This window comes from Crinia signifera, chromosome 19, assembly GCF_055691185.1.
Source record: "Crinia signifera chromosome 19, ASM5569118v1, whole genome shotgun sequence".
Classification (NCBI taxonomy): domain Eukaryota; kingdom Metazoa; phylum Chordata; class Amphibia; order Anura; family Myobatrachidae; genus Crinia; species Crinia signifera.
Genome location: NC_139226.1, coordinates 82,321,435 through 82,347,616, shown reverse-complemented (window position 1 = coordinate 82,347,616; position 26,182 = coordinate 82,321,435). Strand labels below are relative to the sequence as shown.

Below are 26,182 nucleotides of genomic sequence, written 5' to 3'. Positions count from 1 at the left end.
GCGCAGATGGAGACCGGGGGCGCGGCGGGAGAATATAAAGAAATCTTATTCAAAAGACCGGGCGGCTGCTGATTGGCTGAGAGCTCAGCCAATCAGCGGCCGCCCGGTCTTTTGAATAGGATTTCTTCCTATTCTCCCGCCGCGCCCCCGGTCTCCATCTGCGCCGCCTGCGGTCCTCGCCTGCTGCTCCCCCAGGTACCCACAGATATATCGGATCTGAACATCTAGACTGCGGGGGTTGGTGCGGCAGGCGGAGGGGCGGGTGAGTGGCTGGGCGCCCTCCCTTTAACGGCGGGGGGGCGCCCAAAATGCAGTTACTCCACTGGACGCAGATGTAGAATCAGAACAAGTCTGACAAACTGACGCGTTCGCATCTGCCCCGTACTGCGAGAACTTCGCTGTACAAACGGTACAAGTGAATTCCTTCTGCGAGGAGTGGGACCTGCCCATCATGGTTACTGAAAGAGCCCGGCCCCGTGACCAACCACAGAAAAAATTACAGAAATACAAAACACACACACCCACAGATACACCGCCGCAGACCAAATACCTCTGGGGTCTGTGGGACCTGGATGAGAATAAGCCCCCTGCACCAAATATATAGTAATTTATATAACACCAACCCTTAGCAACCCTAAAGGGCTTCTAGGGTATTCCTGGGCTGCAGTAATCCTGTGAGGAGGAAAAGAGACAGCCTCAGCACAGGGACACGTGTGAGCTTAACTGTATATTAACTATCCGGGCCTTGCCATGCCCGCCTCAGCCTGTTCTAACAGGGACATTCATACCCCTCTCCCCCAGAACTTGCCTTACTAGCGGCTCTGCGTCTGGGAGGATTCACTGCCCGTCGGCTCTCCCGCGTCTCTAGCAGCCCCTGCACTCTCGCTTACCACGACGAGAGGCAGCGGGACCCGTGACGCGAGGCGCGCGTCTGTAACAATGGCGACTCCCCCAGACGCTGCAGCTACTAAGCGAGGCTGACCGGCAGAGCAGGAGACGCTTGGGGAAGGAGCGCTGAGCGCTGTACTCCCCCTCCTGAGGCACCGGAGTCGTGACTGGCGTCCCCTTTGAAGTAGGGGCGGCAGGAGCATGCGTGCTGCCGGAAAGGCACCTTTCAGAGGTCCTGACCGACGGGCCTGAAGAACCAGGGGCGCAGGATACCCGGACCCACACTTTTCAGTAAGTGGGGAAGGGATCCTTGCAACTGAAGTAAGTTGTAATAAAAAAATAAAGATCAAAAATTGTATCTTCAATAACTCTGCTAGGAGCAGTGACAAACTGTGACCTAACTCCCTGGCCCAATTTTCTCACTGGGGGATGATGGGTCTTAGAGGGGAGGAGCCAGTATCCCCTAATTAAAATTAAGAAGTGCCTAGCTAACAGCATTCCCAGCTCTAATACCCCGATGTGAAGCCAGTGGTCCCTGCTACAGGTCAGAGAAACAATGAAAATTTAAAAAAGTTATAATATACCCTGCTCCCAGCCACCTGCTGGTGGCAGGGTATAGCAGAAAGGGAGCCTGGAACTTTTTTTTTTACTATTTGGTGCGCTGACTAACCATTTTAGGCTATACCCAGTGTACCTGTGCCCCCTAGGGCAGGCATGTCCAAAGTCGGGCCGGAGGCAAATTGTGGCCCGTGCTGTCATTTCAAGTGGCCCGCAGCCTCCAGCCAGAAGCGGGTGAAGCATCAGATGCGGGACACATAGCACTAAAGGTGGGGCCCCGGCAAGCGTGCCTTTACCTTGCTGTCTGCAGCAGTGAGGATGTGCCGGCCACCACAGTGAGATGTGTTTGGCTTCTTTCAGGTGAGTATACATCCAACCCCTGCAGCTGCAATTGTATATCACCCTCCTTCGCAATCACAGTGACACCAGTGTGTGGGGAGGGAGTGCAGCAAGGGGGAAGCTTGCTCCCGTAACATGCAGAGTGGAGGAGGGCGGCATCAGGAGCCCAAGCATCTCCTGTCCTTGCAGTTCCTGCTTTGCCTCTCCGTCCTCTGGCTCACACAAGGGGCTGGGAAACATACAGACAAGGGAGGGGGCAGGCAGGGGGACATACAGTCAATGGGGGCAGAGTGGGGGACATACAGTGAATGTAGGCAGTGATGGACATTCAGAGAAGGGGGGTCAGGCTGTGGGACATAGTGAATGGGAGTCATACAGTGAATGGGGGCAGACTGGGGTACATAGAGTGAACGAGGGTCAGGCTTTGGGACATACAGGGAATGGAGGGTTAGGCTTTGGGACATACAGGGAATGGAGGCAGTGATGGACATTCAGAGAAGGGGGGACAGGCTGGGGGACAGAGTGAATGGGTGCAGAAAGGGGAACATACAGTGAACGGTGGACATACAGTGAAGGAGGAGCAGGCTGGGGGACATACAGAGAAAGATGGTCAGGCAGGGGAATATACAGTGAAGGGGGCAGAGTGGGGGACATACAGTGAATGGGGGCAGACTGGAGGAAATACAGAGAAGGGGGGCAGTCTAGGGAATATACAGTGAAGGGGCAGGCTGAGGGTCATAGTGAGTGAATGGGGGGGGGGGAGTGTGGGACCATTCTGATGTGATTAATGATTCAAAGAATGTCAGGTCGAATGGTCGGCCCCCAACATTTTCACCTCATCAAAACTGGCCCTCGTCGCAAAAAGTTTGGACACCCTTGCCCTAGGGGATGCTGAAGAAATTTCTATAGATACCATAGCTACATAGAATGTGACAGCAGAACCACTTTGCTCCAAATCAACACTTTTTAGTGACATCTAACTTATATGATCCTTATGTAGGGTACACACCAGACCGATCAAGATTGTGAGCAGATCGTGAGATGATCGTACGATGGTCGCAAGATCTGTATGGAGCTCGAAACCTGTACCCAGCAGAAGGGATCTTTTACAAAATCCTGACTACAGCAGGTAGGATCTCCAAAATGACCGGCGGGGCCGCGCATCGGAATCTGATCTAAAACATGCCTCCGTTACATACAAATTGGTCGAGATTGTATTGAAATTGGGGGAATTGAGGCCACATCTTTCTGGTGTGTACCCGGTATTAGTTATTTGTATTAATTTAATATAAGATGGTAATCTGCACACATACACTGCTTTCCCTTTCTTATTTAAAACTAAAAAGCTTGCAATGCAGCCACAGCTAGCTAATTATTTTTTAAACAATATTGCAACACTTTCTAAAAAAGTCATTTATTGTGCCAACATCTGTCAAAATATCTGCTGAAAATGGCAGCATTTCTCAAATGTGTTATATAAATTCAAATTTTTTTTTGGTGTAAAAAAACAAAAACAAAAAAAAACACTATATTTCCTATATAAAAGGTAAACGTTACAGGTCATTATTATGAATAAAAAGGTTTGCTTGGCAAGTTACACACCTATTTTGGCAAATTCACTTGGCACTCAAAGTGTTAAAAGGGACTTATTTGATACAGCTAGGAGGTGGGATAGAAAGTGCACACTACAATTGAGGGCAGAAAATAACTGCTTTGGTTGCTATCTATTTACCTCTTTCACCAAGTTCAGCAAAGCTTCATCTTCAGGAGGTACACAATTGAGAATATTGCATTGCCTAAAAGTTTCAGCAATCAACTCACTGTAATTCACCAAAACGTCAGCTACTTCATTTTGCCTGTTCATTACTGTAATAATAAAAAAAAAAAATGCATCAAACATTAATTTCTATATAAGCAATAATTTTAAAAGTATAGCAAGTTCTCAATTTGTGTAATTTTTATAAATGCGTGCCAGTATGATTTTTCGGTTTTATACGGCAGTAGAAATGTAGATGTGGCTAAAGCAGTACTGTAATGTACTGTAGCTACAGTTTTTGTGCTGCAATATTTTTGCAGACATAGATAAATTACTGCCAGAGCAGAGCAGAAGATGCCTAAAGCTGTCTGCTAATTGGTAATGTTGGGTATCGGGCATTGTTTCTAACATAGAAATTTACTTAAATTTTCCCCATATAGTAGAATACAATCAGCTACAGTGGGATTATAAATAATGCTGTGTGATTCTGGATCCTCCATACCACTCTGGAAGAAAACATCCGCTCCTGGCTCTTTGCAGATCTCATCCATCAGCGACTTCACTGCTGAACTTAACTCTTGCATGGTTAACAACAGCTGCCAGATGGTAACAGCTGCTAGGGTTTGCTCTTCAAAGACTGTAGCAATCAATATACTGAAAATGCGCGTGCTGCAGTTTTTCCTTACAATATGCTCTATCACCTAAAATGAAAATGTAATTAGAAGTATTATGCTACAAATAGTATCTTCAATAACTTTTTGCGTTATAACAATGATATTCATTTTATATATATATATATATATATATATATATATATATATCTGACAAAATCTATTGACGAAATGCGGTAAACATGGCCTTTTGATGCACGATCTCTCTGGCTGGTTCCTATCCACCTTGCGTGCACCCAACCTGCGATTCAGCATGCCACGGTTCCTTAGATGGTCCACAGAGTGGTGTAATTCTTGGCGGTGATCGTCGTGACTGGATGGAGCAGTACTGCTCAGTAAACTTCATATGATTGAATCATGTGGTAACCAGCCCACAGTGCTTAGATACTTGATATGAGTCTCACTTGTACTACATTTTTATGTGCGTTTTAATAAATCTAGTTGTTTACTGCACTATGGAGTGACCCATCTCCATTCTTTGTTCATACCTTAAAATAAATATATGTGTATGTATGTGTTTACATGTTTATCTATTTTATAAATTATAATATGGTGAACATTGTATAGAGCGCACTTCTATATCTTTTTGTTTTCGGTCTACTCCCTTGTTTCTCAATTAACAGCAAGGTTCTATAGAAGAGCACCCACTTCCCAGGATGGGGTGCAGTGGCCTGTGACCACACACTCTAGTAAATACAAACACTTAGCACTTACTACAACAAACTGACTCACCTTAACATTCAAATAATCAATTAAATAAATAATGGGGTTTTAGTTCATGAATTGATCAATGCATTTAATCTTGCAGCACATCGCCAAGGGACCCATTTCCATGCAAGTTCTACACGGTACTTGTTTCCTAGCACGGCGCCCATCGGGTTCCATCGCATACCTTAAGTTAAGATATGCGATGGGACCCGACCAACACGATTCCGGGCTTTTTTTAACCTTTACCGACAATTAGAAAATCGGGTCCATCGCATGCCATTATAATGGCATGCGATGTGACCGACGCGATTTAACATTGTATACATTATATTCAATGTTAAATTATTATGTAAAACCGGGTCCATTGTATGCCATTATAATGGCATACAATGCGATGGACCCGATTTTACATAGGGAACAATGTTAAACGGCCTACCATACCCGATTTTTTATTGTAAACCCATCCTGATTGGTAATTTGTATGTGAAATGCCCCCCCATTGTTAACGCCACCCCACGATGAACGGCAACCCGAAGTGTGGCGAGCGCAGCGAGCCCACGAGGGGCGTCGGTACGCGTCCTCCGACCTTTTTTATACCCCCACTATCCCCGTCGGCGTGGAGTTGATCTTATATAGTGTGGCGAGCGCAGCGAGCCACCGGCCCCGAAAAGGTTGGAGGACGCGTACCTCTGCGCTCGCCACGCTTCGGGTTGGCGTTTATCGTGGGGTGGCATTTCACCCATCAGGGTGGTTATGCAATGAAAATTGGGGTCTGGGGGGCATTTAACATTGGGTCCAATGTAAAATCGGGTCTCAGGGACCATTTTACATTGGTTCCAATGTAATAATCAGGTAGATCGCATCGCATGCGATTTGGTTGCATGCGATGAACGCAATTTTTTCGGACCCGATGGATACAATTAAAATAGCTGGTGCCGTGCTAGGAAACAAGTACCTCCTAAACTGGTTTTCATGGTAACCTGGCAACTGATTGCACATCATAGCTAAAAAGAACATGTGTTTTTTTCTTGGGTTAAAGCTCAACTGCCAAGTACCTTATGGCTTTTAAAGGTGAGACCATCCCAAACACAGCACCTGAATTAGTATTAAAGGGGCAGCTGTCACAGGTCTCAGGTAAATTAGCTTATCTAAGCTATGATCACAGTAACAGAGATTAATTAAAAATCAACCCAAATATATAGATACAGACGTACCAAACACACTCGCCATTCCTAAGAATGGGGTGCAAACAGCAGTGGCCTGTGACCACAGACTCTAGTAGATACAAACTTTTAAACTCACTACAACAAAATACAGTTTGTTGTAGTGAGTGCTGGGGCCCCCTGTGTTTATGTTTATATATATATATATATATATATATATTTTATGTATGTATTTAAAGGATGTTGTCTTATCAAGAAATCCATCAATACAGTTGCCGATAATTCATCAATATTTCATTAGTAATAGAAAAACACACCTCTTTTTCATGGTCTGTTAAGCTTGTTGCTGATGAAATAGCACTGAGAACCACATCTGCATCATTTACTACCTCCGATAAATTCTCCTGATATTGTTTCAACAACTCTGAACCATAATCGGCGGTGCTCAGCTTGCCTGAAATTAAAAAACATAGGATATGTATTTATGTATAAGGTCTGTGTTCTACATAATCAATACAGCTTCAATCATCACTGTCACTGTTAAGCCCCATATAGACAAGGCGACTGCTGCCTTCGTGCTGAGTGACAGGTTTAAGCACGATCGCTCAGCACACATCGCGGTACATACTGCGATGTGTGCTGAGCTGGGTTTTGCCTATTGATTAAAGGCAAAACCCTGCGATCTAAGAAAAAAACTAAAATTAAGCCGCTTAGAGAAAGTTAGGTAATAGTATCCAAGGGTTCTAGCAGGAAAACCCTGAAATCTAGCAGGAAAGGCTGTGCAAGCACGGTCTTTCCCTGTGGACGGTGGCACCGCGCATTGCTGCAGGGCATACAACCGGGCTGGGCAATTGCGGCCCTCCAGATATTGAGGAACTACACATCCCAGCATGCCTTGCATCAGTTTCAGCATGGCCACATAGCAAAACTAATGCAAAGCATACTGGGATGTGTAGTTCCTCAACATCTGGAGGGCCGCAATTGCCCAGTCCTGGCATACACGGAGTGATCAGTGCTCCATTTGGAAGCGATCTAGTCAGATTACTTAAAAATGGGGCAGTCGTTTTTGGTGAAAACGCAACTGGAGATAACCAGGAGACTGTGCTAATTAATTTAAAATGTAACATTTGTATATTTTCTTGGGACTGATTTTCTGAAACTATATGAAAAACTTTGATGCAGCAGTCACACCTTTTCTCTGTATTACGTTCTGTTGTGCTTCATATACAGTACAGACTCAGTGGCATACCAATATATGTGTTGAATACCAAATAAAACAGTGTTCTGGTGCGTTGTCCTAGCAACCGAGATAAGTTCAATACTCTCCAGGCTGACCCACAGTTAAGACCCACAGGTCCACTGAATTCAGTGGTTCAAAGGTGGGTTCCTGAAGACAATAAGGAATTAGGACCAAATCCCAAGGAACCATCTGTGATACACAAAGGGGCTGAATATGTAACACACCATAAAGGAAGGTCTTCACAGCAGGAATGGTGGCAAGTTTCCACTGAAAGATAAGCAAAAGGGTGGAAACCTAAACCTTTAAAAGAACTTGGTTGAAAACCTAAATTTGAAACAATTCTTTAAAAAACAAACAAAAAAAAAAAAAGGCTAGCACCCTGGAAAAATGGATAAAGAAAGTGAAAACACCTGACATACACCAAGTAAATAAAGAGACGAAGAAAAAAAAAAAAAAAAAAACTCTTTTTGTTGGGGCACTCTTAATTAAATAGTTTCTATATTTCAAAAATGAGGGTATAATGTAGAGCAAAGTCAAGGTGACACCAAAGTTCTCACATATGCAAGGATTGTCAGTACTAGTGATACGTTTATGATATGTTCTGGGATTATGACCAGAAGAAAAATGGAAGTTTAATAAGATTTACCTTTTAATTGAAAAATCTTTAAAATAAGCACTAGACATGGACACACAAACAAATAACATAAAAATATTGTGAAAAAAATGTGGTTTGTATGCTAGTTATCCCCAAGGTTTTTAATGATTTATTGAATGAGGTCTATCCGATATGTTTCAGGGATGCACTCTCTCTGATGGATATGAGTATATTGTCCCTACACACTAGGAACAATCTTGCAATATTAACCATCTGAGGGAGAAAGATGCCAGCAATAATTCACCAATTGTACATTGAAACGTTCAGTACATGGTTGTTTTTTTGAACGTGATCAGAGTTACAATTTCCCAAACTGGGATTGGATATACGTTAAATTGTGTACAATAGTGACCATGGAAGAAGTAATAGGTAGCGTATGTACACACTACCCAATCGTCCAATCTGCTCCCAGATCAACTGGTTAATGAATCAGAGAGAGTAATTGTGCTAGCAATACTTTTCAACAAATTATTCTCTCAGTGTTAAAAAACAAAATTTTCACAATTAAACTTTTTTATAAAACCTTAGCGAAATATAAGTAGCTCTCTGCTTGTTGGTGCTTTTGCCTCTGAGGCAATAAGCAGAGATTTTTTATGTTTTTTTGGTCTCCTCCCTCAGAGAAAAGAATGAGAAGTGGAGGAGTTTGATAGTGGTAGAAAAACAATTCCCCTAGGTGACAAATCAAACGCTTTATATACCTATAGTATAGAAATGAACACGATTGTTCTTAATCAGGTCTCCCTGATTACACCAAGTAAAGGTAGCCCACTCAGCCGACAATCGATTGACAAAATGTGCGCCTGGATCCAGAATCCTTACCTGTGTCCACCTTGTAGTTATTCATGGTGGCCTTAAGGTTGATGTCCGTCTTGCCCCACTGGAGTGCAGGTACTTCTACCAATCGCGGACAAACTGGCAGCTGATATAATCTACCCTGAAGTTCTCCATGCCCAAACAGTCTCCAGCATGGCCTGAGCACTTGTATCTGAAGGTAGCTAACAGCTGCCATATTGACCAGAAGTCTAAGCAAATTATGGTGGAATTACATCAGGACACTACCAACTGCTGGAGAACATTAACATGGAGAGGAGATTCCTGAGATGACCAGTAAACTGTTGAATAAAAAGTATCACAACTCCCCACCCCAGGAAACTGGCCTCTATCCCAAATAGACGACCCTAGCCTGAGTGAGAAGTGAACAGCCACCACTGACTGTCTTCCCCTGGGGGGGGGGGGATCATCTGAGAACGGGTGTGGAGTACCAACTCTATCCACTTGGAGAGAAGTTATTTTTGAATAACCTGCATGTGAAACGAAGCAATCTGTAACTTCTACTCTGGAGCTGAAGGTGTTTGAGCCATGAATAACAGGACGTTGAGGTAGGAAAAAAGCTTGCCACCCCAATTACCAAGAGCCACCATTTACTTCTGATGCAGGTGGAGGCTTGAATGGAACAGCTTAAAATGTAAAATGCTTGTTGAGCACTACAAATTGTAGAAGTAACTGGTGATGCTGCTAATTGGGATATATAGTTGTCGGGTGCCAAAGATAAAACTGATCTGATAAACTCTATTTCTAACGGGGAACTCTGAGGTGGATCTTTAGAGACTTTAGATTTAAAATGGGTCAGAAATGCCAGTCTGGTTTTGGCACGAGGAATAGACCGGTATAGAAACAAACGCTTCCTTAAATGAGGTGGTACAGGAACAATGACTTCTGCATCCCAAAGAGATTGAAAAAAAAAAAAATGCTGCGGAGGAACACAGAGTTTGATACGGTACTCTCTGGTAACAATTGCACAAAAAAAAGGCGGGGGGGGGGGGGGGGAATCCCCTTGGTGGACGGTGAGAGCAAGGGAGGCATGCTGTCTGCTTTGGCCACAGGGTAATTTACTGGTCCGGAGTGGTGTTCACTGGGTTTAGATGTGTGCGAGGGTTCGCGGTGAAAGACGACCTCCTGGGACATGGGAAGGGGAAAATAGGGAAGTCTGCTCTTCAGTTGAAAGGGTCAAAAGGAAAAATTTGGTTCATATGAGCGCAGATTCTAGAAGCTGCAATAAATAACTTGTATAGGGAAAAGACTCCAAGTATTGAGTGACCAACAAGGGAAGTCTGTTCGCATGGGGAGTACCCCTTATGCAGATCCTTGTCCACAGAATCCACTGAACATTCCACAGTGTTGTTCACACAAGTTCTGGAAAAAGTGTCAGTCGTAAGAACAAGTAAAAAAAAAAAAAAAATCAGAAAACAGCACGCAGGCAGCGGCGCCAGATAGGTAGACCATAAGAACAGTACAGATATAGGACACGTACAGGTATGCACTAAAATGTATCCTGATGAGGGGCACGGACATGGAGGACATACGTTTACTGGGCTGTACAGCACCCAGGCAGCCATTCAGTGGCGCTACTTGGTAATTGCACCAGCCAGATAGGTAGGAAGTAGAAAACAGTACAGATATGGAACACTACAGGGGAGACAAGGGGTACATATTTTGGCTAGTGGCACAGATCCAAATTCAAGACTGATCTACCAGCTGCAACTAATAGTGCATACACACTGTGGGATATGCACTATATTTCTATTAGAATTTAATTATAGAATTATTTTTTATCGAAATCAAATGCAAATCTAATGCTTTTAGCAGCATTCAATCCCAATTCAATGCGCTCCCGTGTAGTGGAAATCGAATATAAAAACTTGGCATCCCAGACTATGGGGGATATTCAATCTCCGGCAAGCACCTCCCATCGGGGAGATGCCCGCCGGGCCCTATTCAATGCTGTCTTCCCGACAGCATTGAGCAGGGTATCTCGGCAGAACGAGACCGACATCTCTAGCTGTCGGGCTCGTTCTGCCGAGAACAGCCGGGAAGTGACGAGCTGCCGGCTGCAGCTTGCCTCTTCCCGGCCGCAACTCGCGGCAACGCCCCCTTTTCGCTCCCCGGCAGGCGGGACATTGAATCCCGCCTGCGTGTTCTCGGTCGAGCTGACCGAGAACGGGACTGGGTCACGGTGGTCGAGCAAGCTCGACTGCCGTGACCCTGACATTGAATACCCCCCTATATAGTATGGATCTGTATTATATAGTCCAAATCTAATGCATTTTGCGTACCGCTCGATTCAATCCCAATCAAATCGGGAACAAACGCAATCAAAATCGCACCGTTTGTGCCCACTATAAAACCTCTACATCAATAGACAAGTTCTGATCTTCTTCTCATACAAAGGACTCAAAATCAAATCTTGCTGTTAATCTTCCTCACCTATAACAGAAATGTCAGAACCAGAGTCATCCTTATTAACAGAGACATATAGTGTATGTCCTGTTGCAGGGTATTTACTTGTAACAACTCCTGGACAGAAAGATGCCCCTGGAAGCTTTACCGAGAAGTATCCTGGAACCCACCTAGGAGAGATTTTCTAAATAGGGAGAACGGTTGTGACAATTACAGCATAGCTTTGGACAGGGTAGATCCTTACACCGGTTTTGAAGAGGATTCAGAACCAGGAGTAGAATGAAAAAAAAACTGCAGACCTGTTAAAAATTGTGCCAAGCCCTGGTATCCAGAAGCAGTGTGGTATAGAAAGGAAGGAGCCTGTGCTGTGAAGACTTTAACCAACTAGTCTGCCAAGCTTCTCTACCAGTAGCTATACCCCACAGTTCTCTAATGTCCCTCAGGATGTAAGAGAAATATAAACACACACAATAGGGTATAGCACATATCAGGAATAACAGTATCCAGATAAAGTGAAATACTGAAAACCAAGACATTTAGGTAGCCTTTATCTTCGTAAATAAGTGAATTCATGCTGCATATGATTCAGGCAGGCATTCAGTACATTCAATTTTAAAATTCTGGAGTCAGAGTTTTCTTGGCTTTGTTGACATACCCAACTTGTAACATCGACTCATATGGCTGTTTTGAATGGTTTTAGAACTGCCGGCCACTAGAGGGCGCACAACGGAGCAAATAAAAAGGTAATGCCATCCAGGTGCGTCTGGCTGCCGATGCTAGAATTTCAGCTCAGAGCCCCAGAGGTGGCGAGCTGAAATCCATGAAAAGTCAACCATTTGAGTACTCAAGAGGACTTTTTGCAATGTGAAAATGTTTGGTCAGGTTTAGTGTACATATTAAAATATTAAATGAGTACACATGAAAATGTATACCCCAGTCCTTCCAGTGTGCTGTAGTGGAGGGAAAATTATTTAAGCATACCTTCCAACATGACCATCTCCAGGATGGACACGTGGTTTTGCTCCTGGACTTTCCTCTCAATGTATGATTACCATCACCTGTGTCTTCAACAGGTTAATTGCGTAGAAAGTTTTCTCAACACAGATGATGGTAAGCATACATTATGAGGAAAGTCCAGGAGCAGAGCAATATTTCCCTCCTGGAATGGTTCATGTTAGGAGGTATGAATTAAGATTGTGCTAAACTTTGTGTTACCAATTAATCTAATTAAATAAACCCAAACGAACAACTTTGGTACATGTCTAATGGAATATTTCATTAGGTTTACCTTTAAAGCTGGATTTCTTACTGTGTGGCTCTAGCACATCAAGTAATGTGTGCAGATCAGGGAAAGCTTCCCTTACCGCTTGCAGGAGCTTAACCAAACTATCTGGGCTTAGAGTCTTGGTCTCTGATGCCTTTCTCAGTAATCTGTCCATGGCTTCCTTGTGTGATACACCTTCACAGCAGTCTGTGATCACCTATCAGGAACAAGTAACAAATGGATTGTTAAATCTATGTAAAGTACATAAAACAGGCACCTCACTCCACCCCTCACATAGTTAAACCATTTAGGAGAGGAACAATAGAAAAGGGGATTTTGTACTTACTGTTAAATCCTTTTCTCAGACTCCATAGGTGACACTGGAGAGTTACAGTGGGGAATAGAAGGCGACCACAGGGAGCTTGGGCACTTTAGAATAAATTAACAGTGATTAACTCCTCCCCTTCTACTTCCTTTACTAGGCAGTCTAGGTATGTGCCCGGAGGGAGCTGGAAGAAAGAAATACAACACACTTCCGAGAGGAGGTCAAACATAACATAACAAGTCACACACACACACACACACACACACACACACACACACACACACACACACACACACACACACACACACACACACTCGCATAGAGTGGAAACATAGTTTGAAGAACATCATTCATAACAGAATGAACACATCCATAAAAACTGGTAAAACTCAGAATTAAGACTAAGTACAAAGGTCTCCTATCCTCAGGTAACTGAACAAACCTGAAATAGCAGTAAAAAAGAGAGACAGCGTCGGGTGGGCGTCCAGTGTCACCTATGGAGTCTGAGAAAAGGATTTAACAGTAAGTACAAAATCCCCTTTTCTCTTTCCTCCACTAGGTGACACTGGAGAGTTACAGTGGGGACGTCCCAGAGCTCCCAACACGGGTGGGATGACGCTGAGAGCCCCTTAACACAGAACGGCCAAACCGCAAAGCAGCTGCCGCAAATGTGTCAAACCTGTAAAAGCGGACAATCCAGACCAAGTAGCCGCTCTACATAGATCTTGAATAGAAACTCCACGGGCAGCCGCCCAGGAGGTACCCACCGACCTTGTAGAATGGGCAGTTATCGGTGGCATTCTAGAAGCAGCCACATAGGCTTGACGAATTGTCAACCTGATCCACCTGGCCAGGGCCTGCTTGGAGGCGGGCCATCCAGGACGAAGGGAGTCATAGAGGATAAACAGAGCATCTGACTTACACAAAGACTCCATTCTGGCAACGTATATGCGCAAGGCCCGGACCACGTCCAGCGCTCTAGACTCATCTGAGTCCTCCCGAAAGGCCGGCACCACAATAGGTTGGTTAATGTGGAATGCCGAGACCACCTTTGGGAGAAAAACACTAGAGGTGCGCAGCTCCGCTCTATCCTCGTAAAAACGCAAGAAGGGTGCTTTACAAGAGAGAGAGCACTCAGTTCCGACACCCTTCTGGCCAAGGCCAACAGTCTTCCAAGTGACATATTTTAGGTCCACCTCCTCCATGGGTTCAAACAGAGGACTGGAGGAAGGTCAATACCAAGTCCAAGTCCCATGGAGCAGTAGGAGGCCTGAAGGGAGGTTGCAGCCGCAACACCCCCAGGAAGAAAGTCTGTACCTGAGGAAGAAGTGCTAGCTTCCTCTGGAAAAAAATGGAGAGGGCGGATACTTGAACCTTCAAGGACCCCAGCCGGAGTCCTGAGGACAGGCCCTTCTGTAAGAACAGCAGCAACCTGGCCAACTTGAAATTCACAGGAGAGACCCTCCTGGATTCACACCAGGCCACATAGGCCCTCCAGATGCGATGGTAATGCACCAAGGTAACCTGTTTTCTGGCCCCTATCATGGTTGGGATTACTGCTTGCGGGATACCTGCTTTTCTCAGAATGCACCTTTTTAACAGCCATGCCGTCAAATGTAGATGTTGTAAGTTGGGACAGGTGAACGGACCATGTGTTAGCAGGTCGTCGCAGAGAGGTAGGGGCCATGGTTCGTCTACTAACAGGCCTGTTAGAACCGTGTACCACGACCGGCGAGGCCACTCCGGAGCAATAAACAGCACTGTCACGACTCCCGTCGGATTCTCTGAAGAACCCGAGGGATGAGAGGCACTGGAGGAAAGATGTAGAGGAACTGATCCGTCCAGGGTGCCATGAGAGCGTCCACTGCCACTGCTTGGGGATCTCTTGTCCGAGCGCAGTACCGGGGCAACTGATGGTTGTGTCTGGAGGCCATCATGTCTATCTGCGGACAACCCCACCGACGAGTCAAGGTCTGGAAGACCTGAGGATTTAGACACATCTCGCCGTGATGGACGTCTCGGCGGCTGAGGTAGTCTGCCTCCCAATTTTCCACGCCTGATATGAAAATGGCAGACACGGCCCCTGCGTGCTCCTGCACCCAGCACAGAATACTCTTCACCTCTCTCATCGCTGCACGGCTGCGAGTGCCTCCCTGTTTGTTTATGTAAGCCACAGCCGTGGCGTTGTCGGACTGCACTCTGATGTCCTTGTTCCGGAGAACGACTTCCGCTTGGAGGAAGGCATAGTATACCGCTCGGAGTTCCAGCACATTGATGGACATCTGTGCTTCCTCCGGGGGCCACAGTCCCTGGAAGTGGAGACCCAGCGTGACCGCTCCCCAGCCCCTGAGGCTGGCATCTGTGGTGAGGAGCGTCCAGTTGTGTATGGCGAACCTCCGTCCCTCCTGCAGGTTGCTGGAGTCGAGCCACCACGCCAGTGATGCTCGAGCCTGATGGGAAAGAGAGATTCGCTGATGTAGAAAAAGGTGCGAACCTGTCCACTGGCGGAGCAGACACAGATGGAAGGGGCGAGATCGAAACCGCCCGTACTGCACCACCTCGAACGTGGCCACCATCCTTCCCAACAGCCTTGAGCAGAGGAGGACTGAGACCTTCCGATGCTGCAGTACCAGGCGAACCGATTCCTGCAAGGACAATATCTTGTCCATGGGGAGGAAAACCCTTCTCTGGACAATGTCCAAGGTCATCCCTAGGAACAGAATCCTCTGCGAGGGGGTCAGTTGCGACTTCTGGATGTTGAGCATCCAGCCATGGGACTCCAGAATCTGACGTGTCAGGTGGATGCTGTGCAGCAGGATCTCTTTGGACGGAGCCTTCAACAGGAGGTAACAATGGTAACTCCCTGAGCCCTGAGTATTTCCATCATGACAGCCATCACTTTGGTAAATACCCGTGGCGCAGAGGAGAGGCCGAAGGGAAGGGCTCTGAACTGTAGGTGACAGTTCTGGATGGCAAAACGCAGGTATGCCTGGTGAGGGGGCTAGATGGGGATATGCAGTTATGCATCTTTTATGTCGATGGATACGAGAAACTCCCCAGGTTCCAGGCCTGCAATGACTGACTGCAGAGACTCCATCTTGAAGCGAGTGAACCGCAGAAACGGATTGAGCTGCTTTAGATTCAAGATGGGCCTTACTGAGCCGTCCGGCTTGGGAACCAGAAACAGGCTGGAATAGAAACCCTTTGCCTTTTCCGATTCTGGGACTGGGATAACCACGCCCATGTCCCTGAGCTTTTGAATGGCAGCCTGCAACGCCCTGCCTTTCTCCTGAGAAGCTGGCAAACCTGTGGGGAAAAAATGTAGAGGAGGAGGCAACAAGAAGTCTATCTTGTAGCCTACTGCCACCAGGTCCTTTACCCATGCGTCCTGGCAGGACCTGGACCAAGCCTGATGGTAAAACAGCAGCCGGCCCCCCACCCTGTGCTCCGGACAGGGACTGGGAGAGTCATGCCGAGGGCTTTGAGGTAACCTTTGCATCCAAGATTGGTGCGCTGGCTGAACCTCTGCCTCTTCCTCGGAAGCCTCTGGAACTGGTAGCCGTTCCACGTGACCTACCCCTGAATCTGGGGGTGGGCCGGAAGGAACGAAAGGACTGCCCTCCAGTAGTTGGGAAGGACCTGCGTGGGGGAGGGGCTGCTGTAGGCAGGAACTGTGACTTACCCCCCGTAGCCTGTGAGATCATCTTGTCCAGCTCTGGACCAAAGAGCACCTCACCAGCAAAGGGTAATGCTTCCACCGCTTTCTTGGAGTCGGCGTCCGCATTCCACTGTCTCAACCAAAGAGTACGGCGAGCTGAAATGGAGAGGGCAGAGATACGAGCCGCCAGCATACAAACATCTGAAGAGGCTTCTACTAAGTAACCTGCAGCCTCACGTATGTGTTCCACGAGGATCAACATATCACCTGCCCCTGGGTCTAGAGAGGAGGCCACCTGGGATGCCCAGACCTCCATGGCCCTATTGACCCAACAGCCCACCTGTGCTGGTCTTTGCAAGAGACCTGCGGCCGAATAAATATTCTTCAGGGTGCTTTCTAACCTTATGTCAGATACATCCTTAAGGGTAGAGGCTCCTGGTATGGGCAACACTGTCTTTTTAGACAAGCGTGATACTGAAGAATCAACAGCAGGGGGCGTTTCACATGACTTCCTAGCATCCTTAGGAAAGGGATAGGAAGTGAAAAACCTCTGGGACACCTGAAACTTTTTGTCCGGGTGTAACCAAGCTTTTTGAGGCTGGGAAGTATGCAGACTGTTTCTGCTTTTTAGCAAACACTGAGGGGCGCGCAGCAGGCCTCTCCTCTTCAGAGACATTAAGGGTTACACGGACTGCTTGTATTAAGTCCTCTAAACCCGGAGAGGGGACATCAGTGTCCTGTAGCACTGGAGCCTCAGGCTCATTAAATTCACCCTCCTCTAGATCTGGCATGTCATCATCTGTATCATCTAACAGAGGGACCTGAGGAAAAATCCTATTAGCAGAAGCAAGTCTAGGGGGAGGGGGTGCTGGGGAGTCTGCATGTAATGCTCTAGACAGACCCTCAACAGCAGAGGTTAACTCTGCCTGTTGATCCCTGGCTGCATCCCTGTCTTGTCTGGCTGAAGATAACTCAGAAGCCAGCTGAGAAATCACTGTGGACAATTGAGAAGCCCATACAGGAATATCCTGCCCCGCAGCTGAAGGAGGGGGGACTGGAGCTGCAGCACATGGGGGACATAAAATGGCGCCCTCAGCGTGTGGGGTGAACTTAGTGCTGCACTTCTTGCAAGCAATCTTTTTAGGAGCCCCACCAGCCAACATACACTCAACAATCTTCCACAGAGAGGAGAGAGAGAGAGAGGTTAAGCACCGGACAGGAGAGGAAGTATAGAAAAAGCAGAGTCTGCCACAAGCCAGAGACGCGCACTCTATATAAATATAACTTGCGCTGGCTAAGGGACCTTTTTGGACACAGTCCAAGCCGCCCTGACCTCCTATGTCCCGCTGTGACTCACTGTACCAGGGTCACCTGCACTTTACAGAAGCCTCGAGGGAGCCGCGGATCACGCTGCTGCTTCAATGGCTGCTGCACCTATGAAGAAGGAGGAAGCGGAAGTACCCAGCATGCTGCGCTCTGTGCTCCGCTCCTCACTAATGGCGCTGTATTTGAAAGTGCGCTGCCGCGATCTTTCTCACTGAATCCCCCGCTAACAGGGGATCAGTGTTATACTTACCCCTGCCTTGGCTGTCGGGTGCGGCATGCTGACTGGTCCTCGAGGCGCGCTGCGTGCAGCGGCGATGGGACCTCAGGATCTGTGGATCCTGCAGCCGGGTACCGGAGGCGAGCTGCGTGCAGCTGCGACCGGACCCGCCGACAGCGCCCTCGTCGCAGGCAGGTAGGGACAGGGGGCTACCTGCCTGTCCTCCTGCTGATTGCAGATCATAAAATTAATTTAAAAATAAAAAAGCCCAGGAGTGAGCAATGAATGGACCCAGCTCCCGTAGGGCAGATGCTAAGACTGCCTAGGAGAGGAAGTAGAAGGGCCTTCTATTCCCCACTGTAACTCTCCAGTGTCACCTAGTGGAGGAAAGAGAAAACAAGAATGTACAATTAACAGTGAGACAGCTTAAACAGAATGTGAAGTGCTGCATCACTGAATAAATAAAGTGAGAATCAGTAAGAGGCAAGCACTTAACCTCTGTTGCAATAGATGTTATAGGAAACCAATCCCGTGAAAGCAATATTCCTCAAGCTTGACTGGATCTCACAAACTTCTAAGAAAATTGCACAATGCAGAAAAATAAAAGGAAAAAATAAGGCATCTGTAAAAGCTTCAGACTAATCTTACATTTGCTGAAGCTGTGGTATAACCTTAAAGCTGCAACTCTGCATAGTTATTAAGCAGCAGCAAGCTACCAAAAGTGGGAGGGAACCAGTACTGCCACATATAGAGTTAACAAGATATTATTACTGCATGGAATACAAAGTTCAAGGAAAATATTTTTTTTTTTTTAAATTTAGTTTTTCTTCTACAGTAGTCTATATTACAGATAAAGTGTATCTTGGTTTATTGGGGCAGATGTATCAACGGATGCACATGCAATGCAATGTGATCCAAGCTAGTACAGCACGGAAAGCACGCCCACACAAAGCAGCGTGTATGGGCTGCTTTAGTGCTACTTAAGCACTTAACGCTGCTTCATGCATCTGCCCCATTGGATCTTAAGAACTAGAAATGCAGCTTTAAAAAAGCAAAAATACAAAAAGGCGGTAACACAGAAAAACTGGTATACTCGCATGCGATTTATCACATGTAATAGTTGGCACATGAAGTGCCTAATCGTGTGACCCCTGTAGGGGAGTTGCCGGGACAATCAGGTCTGAGTTGTCCATAGGATAAGTCAGACTAATGTATGGGGACCTTAACCCTTTGAGTGCCAAGTGAACTTGTCAAAATAGGTGTGAATATTGCCTAGAAAACATTTTTATTCATCATAATGACCTGTAATGTTTACCCTATATAGGAAATATCTTTTTTTACACAGCATTTTTATTTGAATTTATATAACAAATGTGAGCGACTCTGGCATTTTTACCGCATATTTTGTGCATCTTACAGGGGTGTTGGCACTCAAAGGGTTAGATACCAATTTTAATAAAAAAACCTAAAGGCCCCCATACACTAGTCCGATTTGGGCTGATATTACCAGATTCTGATAAGAAATCGCCCCAAATCTGATGGGTTTGACATCCCATCGGGTCATGGCACCATGCGTCCGACCTCAGACCCCTTCCCAGCGCATGCAATAATCCTGGGTGGCTCAAGGGGGATCGGATGGACATACACTGCTGCAAGACATTGCAGTAGTGGACAATCAAATTAAGGGTGTGGTAGAGAAAAACCATCAACACTTAAGTCCTTTTTTACTGCAACATGCTTTGTGCCAAAAGTGTTTGTATTAATAAAGCCGATTTTGAAAAGAAAGTACAATAAATAAGGTAAAACAATGGCCCTTGCTGGATCATATAAAGCTGTGTAAATCACACATTTGGGATAAACTGAGGCAAGAAAACAAAAAGGTAGGAAATGGTCAGCCACCTGGCACTAAAATACTGCCAAAGAATCCGTGATTCAAATGCCAAAAAAGATAAATCGGTTGCAATTTAGAAGTCCAAATTCCCTTTTTATTAAATGCCAAGATCTAATTATAGATAAGGGTACTCTTTACTTAGTTGGGCGCCCGTCGCGGTCATCGCGGGTACATTTATGTCTGGCCGCGACGCGACCGACGCGATGCCCGCGATTTCCCATTGAAACCCATGTTAAACATGGAAATCGTGTCGGTCGCGTCGCGGCCGGCCATAAATGTACTAGGGCGTGGAGTGAGAATATAATAGTGTGGCGAGCGCAGCGAGCCACCGAGCCCGAAGCGTGGCGAGCGCAGCGCGCCCCGCGAGGGGACGCGGATACCTTCACAGTTATACGCAACCCCTCGCGGGCTTCACAGGTGTCCGTGGCGACGCCGACACCTGTGAAGCCCGCGAGGGGACGCGTCTACCTGTGAAGGTATCCGCGTCCCCTCGCGGGGCTCGCCACGCTTCGGGCTCGGTGGCTCGCTGCGCTCGCCACACTATTATATTCTCACTCCACGCCCTAGTGGATAGTAGGGCATGAAAAGGTCGGAGGACGCATACCGCCGCCCCTCGCGGGCTCGCTGCGCTCGCCACGCTTCGGGTTGGCGTGGATCGTGGGGTGGCGTTAAAAATTGGGGGGGACATTTAAGGGTTAATGGGCTCGGTGGCCCATTTAACATTGATTCCTATGGCCAAATCGGGTCCATTGAGCCATTTAACAGTAAAATCGCGGTCAATCAGCCTTTTTAACATTGTTCCCTATGGGAAAATCGCGGTCATCGCGGGCATCCCGATTTACCCGCGATGACCGCGATTTTTACCCCCGACGCCCTTCTAGGTAAAGAGTACCCTCAAACATCTAGCCCCAATACGTGATGAGCCACGCCAAGTGGTATAATGTAGGTCTTTCTTTAAATTTGAACCTTATAAGTAAATTAAATGCAGCGAAATACCACTCAGTCTGTAACAGATGTTGGACTGCAACTTTAACCTACTGTTCATTCTAACACCCTGCATCTGTCAATTCATGCAGTACCTCTTTCATGCCTGGAGTGTCACTCTTGGCTCTTGCTTCTAGCACACTTTGGTAATTATCTCAGTGGTAAAATAAGCACCAGAGCAAAAGCGCAAAGTTGCAGATGAAGCAGAACTTGGCATAAAATAAACTTAAAACCACATACAGAAGTGCCACATATCAAATTATTCCATGCTGTCTCCTAACTCCCCCCCTCCACACACAAGAAAATAAATAAAGCATTTAGATATACCTTTTTCTCAATGTGTGTTAGAAATCCCTCCTCTGCTGTGTCCAGACACTCAATAATGGGACTGAGCTCAGTAATGCACTGGATCAATTCTTCTCGGCGTTCCATCAGGAGATCAAACAAGGTTCTTTCTTTCTCTGTAGGTGCTGCAGACTCTATTACAACAGATAACAAAATACATAAAAACATCTTAACATTCACTTTGGTAAATGCAACAAGTGACACCACAGATTTACACTCCAATACATAAATATAGCTGTGTTTTTGCACTTTACCGGTTTCCAGTGATGGTTCCATCAAGGGATCGGTCTCCTTTGACTCCTTCTCACACAATGCTTCATTTACGCTCGCATTTGTTTCCCTGCAGAGCTTCAGCAGAGCCAGAACAGTTTCAACAACAATACTCTGTCCATCTTTAACCTTTTCAAGAAGATTTGCAAATGTTGAGCTTCCCTCTTCAGCTTGACAACATTCCACAACCACCTGCAGCACAAAACACAGTGAGTAGCAAATTAATAGCCTGCAGGTGCTGCTGTCAGACTCCATACATGTAAGTATAAAGACACTTCTGAGAATAAAAAGATCACCCAGTACCACCATATAATTCATGTCCACCATAGTGTGCATTTCTGGAACTTTATCCCAACCAATAATAACCAATATTGGTTATTGATTGTATATATTGCCACCACACCTACCATGATAGCCAAGTAGGGCAATCCCTAAGGGATTTATTGGGGGCCATAGCACCACTAAGCTACACTTTGATAAAGACTAAAGCAGTGGTCAGGGAACTTAGTCCTCATTACCCCACACAGTGCATGTTTTGCAGGTCTCATCACAGAATCACAAGTGAAATAATTAACTCCACCTGCGGACCTTATAAAATGTGTCTGTGAGTAATTAGTACACTTGTGCACCTGCTGGGTTAGGACTGAGTTCCCTGATCACTGACTTAAAGAGAGGAAACTCGTTAGTGGATTGACAGCGAGACTACCATTTTATGGGTTGGCATAGCATTCCTATACCTAGACAGTAGTGTTATTTCCTGTTCCAGGAAGGTGCTTTGATAATGACACAAGAGTATAAGTGTGACAGCACATACCCATACAATCTGGTACGCTATACTATTTGTTGAATGGATTTATAAGGTTTTAGGTATGTTTTTAAATCATGCTTAATTTAAACCGCCTATTTGGAATATAAAATTGTATTTCACTATTGTGAATCTAATTATCCCTTTTTTTCTGTGTACTCTTTAATTTGTGCCAATTTTGGAGTTTAAGCAGAACATATGGAAATGAAGGTGAATGGCAGTATACGAAAGGAGTTTGATCAACTTGCTGGAACATCCAGGGTTGAATATGCTTCTATTGACTGTAAAACATTTCCCTCTATCCTAAAAGGTTGCGTTAAATTCTTGTATATTTTTTTATTACAGGGACATGACTGTGGGCTCTGTTTAACCCTTTGAGTGCCAAGGCAATTCGTCAAAACAGGTGTGAAAATTGCTAAGTAAACCATTTTAATTATAATGACCTGTAATGTTTAGCTAATATAGGAAATATAATATTTTTTACACAACATTTGTTATTTGAATTTATATAACAAATGCGAGTGACGCTGGCGTTTTTTTGTGGATATTTTTTTTAACATCTCTTACAGATATGTCGGCACTCAAAGGGTTAATAAAAGGGGCTGGACTGAGGGGGCTCTTAAGACAAGCATATAGAGGGGCATGACTGAGTGGGCTCAGTTTCTAATTAACTGGGAGCATAACAGTATGCCAAATTACAAAGGAAAGGCACTACTGTGTGCCATATGAATTATTAGTGATACAGATGTTTGTCATATTAGGAATTTTAGCATATTGATCAGTGTGCCATCATTTGGAGGGTTGGAAATAGCTAACTTATAAGCATACAAGTAGGAGGAGAATGGGATAGATGCAGCAGAGATTTTGAAATATTCTAATGGAGCAGGAGGGGTCTGTAGGAGAAAGACTGCATCTCTGAGATATAACATTGCATCACAGCTGTTGTGATAGTTGCAACCAGACGGTCTTGGTAAACCTCAGCTTCAGACTGTTTGCCCAAACTCCTCTGCAAGGGCCAGGAAATCTCTGCCTAAACAAGCAAAGCCTGACCTCAGCACTCCTACAAAATGTGGAGTGTGACGCCCTAATTTAGAGTTAGGGCCTTGTCACCACCCTCCCTCCGCCCCCTAAGCACCACAGCATATCAAACTATAAATTGATCATGTATTTTTTTTTGTTTTATCTGTTATTACTAACTGCACAAAAGGTCAAATAAACAGTAAAGTTTACAGGGAATGTTGTCAGAAAAAAATGTCTTTCTTTCACTACTCTAATGTAGTGAGCATTGTCTACTAGGGTACATGGAATGGGGAGGCGGTTGTACAGATGAGTATTGTAAGATTACTTGTTGCTACTGGCAACAAACAGAGAGAATGATAAAATACAGTGAGGCAGACCGGTATTTAGAAGTCAGTCACTTCTTAAACTAAAGAAAATGCTCTTGATATGCTTTTCTTACCATCCTAACCTTTATCAAGAAGACACCAAATAAACAAAAATAAATACGAAGTCAGCCAGATATCCAGAGCCACTCCTATAACAGACCTGTAGCTCCTGATGAAAATGATAACAGTGAAAACCATAGTGGAATGTGGGGAGAACTAAGTAAATGCCTGGCTTCGCAATTACTGCTACCAGTTGGTATTTAATCCATGTTCTGAAACTGGTGAACTAGGAAAAGCCAGCCCCTTTCCAGGTAGTAGGGCTAGCCATAGGCGAATCTAAGGGGTGGTCCGGGGGTGCATTAAATGGGTTAGAAGAATAAATCAAAATTGTCACTGCTGTATAAGGGATCTATAAAAGCAGACAGATAATGCAATGACACACATCGATGAAAAGACAATACCATGTCCATCGACTTCAAATGGGAATAGTTTAATGCCTAATTTTGAACCTTGCCTTATAATACAAAATCATTATTTCACAATATGAATTACATCATGTCTGATTAAGCAGCATGATATAAAACCCATATCAACATATCCCATAAAGTGTATACTCACCTGTTTCTCAGCCTCATTGATTTCTTGACATTTGTTTAGGTTCTCTAAGACACTTTGGGGGTCTGAAAGGGCCTCACTGAAGACACTTTCATAACGGATGAGAAAATCCAACTCACCAGATGTTTTTTCAATTTCTGAATATTAAAAATAAATACATTAATAAACAAACAAATGGAAAACATGAGCAATTTCCACTAATCTGTAGGTACTGTAAAATACTACAAATAAAAGTTTTATATGCCTAAATCTTCAAGTTAATATTACCCTAAGCCATTTCATAATTTTTCTAAACGTTTAAAAAAAAAAAAAACACAACAATGTTTTGAATAATCTCTTTAGTACATATTCTCACTTCTCATGACAACTCTATCTCCGGTCAATAGAGCTGTCCCCCGCAACTCCCTTCCTATACTCTGCAAATGGCCAGGTAGAACCTGACATAACCACTGGGTTATGTTGTATAGATATACTTTTACTATAATAATAATAATAATAATAATAATAATAATAATAATAATAAATATATCAAGGACAGTAGCGGAAACTTATGTTGTAGTGTACCGCAAACATCCTTCTAGAAATGTGCATGCTTGGTGGAAATAAATTTACTTATCAGGATAACATTATGAGGGTGATTTAATCATTATCCTTCACGATTACCTCTAAGGAGAACAATTGTTGCTCTGTTTAGACGGCTGTAAGTTGATCACCAACAAGTCGTTAGACAGTCATTAGGTCGACAGGGTCATTAGGTCAACATGGTTTTTTAAAAATATTTGTTTTACCCTTATGTCGATACAGTCAACATAAACATTAAAATACACCACTGCGCCCCTTCCCAACACTATTCTATTCTCCCACCTCGCCCTAGTGGATAGTAGGGCATGAAATACCGCATGTCGGCACATGTCGTGTCGACATGGACACCGAAACGTTCCACTGTGTCCGCTGGCCATGCTTTGGACACGGTGCCTCGCTACGCTTAGCACACTATTCTATTCTCCCACCATGCCCTAGTGCATGATATACCGCCTGTCGGCTCAAAAAAAACAGTGAAAAAAAACCCCCATGTCGACCTACCGACCCTGTCAACCTATCTGCATGTCGACTTACGTGACCCAATGATCGTATCCATAAGCCACGGGGGTAATATTCCTTCCCGCAGCCTCTCCTAACTTTATTTTGAAACCATGTATAGGTTTTAATTTTTTTTGTTAAACAAAATATCACAATAGGATGGCCTACCCATACAAATTGCCCTCAACAGAAATTAATAAAAAATACACTGGTCCATATTTGTGAGTAAAAATACAGCGGTCCATAGCTATGAAAGGAGACCAGCTTTCCCTGTCTTTCCTTAAGTGGCGGGAATGTCAAGACAGAGCCTGTCTCTGGCACAGAGCAGCACTGGTCAGCTTGGTTGACGTTGTGGCATGTGCAACCTCACGCCTGGTCTGAGCATGTCCCTGCCTGGACTAAGGTTGTGCGTTATAGCCGGATATAAACCAATTCTATAATTCCACCAAGAAAGCAACACTATGTGGATAGGATTAGTACATGGACTTACTACCACATGTGCTTGCTCTACTGGTCTTAATTTTATTGTTAAACTTAGACTGATCAGTTTTAGGGGGATATTCAATCTCCTGCAGCCATCTCCCAACAGGGGAGATGGCTTTGGGGCCCTATTCAATGCTGTCTTCCTCGACAGCATTGAACAGGGGATCAAGGCAGAATGAAAATGCAGGGTCGCACCGGGACTTTGAAAAGGTTCAGTCCCGGTAAGACCCTGCATGTGTGGTCCTCTGCAAACCGGCAATAGTGTCGGCTTGTCATCGTGGGTGGGGGCAGTACTTAGAACTGGCGCTGCTCCAAGCTC

At 45.2% G+C, this 26,182-nt stretch overlaps 1 protein-coding gene across 2 annotated transcripts in view; it reads right to left on the bottom strand.

Annotated features, from left to right (window-relative positions):
- ZBTB40 (zinc finger and BTB domain containing 40) overlaps positions 1-26,182 on the bottom strand; it is a 168,355-nt gene that overhangs the window by 46,527 nt on the left and 95,646 nt on the right. For both annotated transcript variants that reach the window (XM_083162792.1, XM_083162791.1), the window contains exons 3-9: positions 24,304-24,437; positions 21,480-21,687; positions 21,208-21,359; positions 12,504-12,696; positions 6,401-6,537; positions 4,044-4,242; positions 3,518-3,651 (exon numbers count right to left, since the gene is read on the bottom strand). In XM_083162792.1, the coding sequence (XP_083018918.1) occupies positions 3,518-3,651; positions 4,044-4,242; positions 6,401-6,537; positions 12,504-12,696; positions 21,208-21,359; positions 21,480-21,687; positions 24,304-24,437 (1,157 nt within the window). The remainder of the gene's footprint in view (positions 1-3,517; positions 3,652-4,043; positions 4,243-6,400; positions 6,538-12,503; positions 12,697-21,207; positions 21,360-21,479; positions 21,688-24,303; positions 24,438-26,182) is intronic.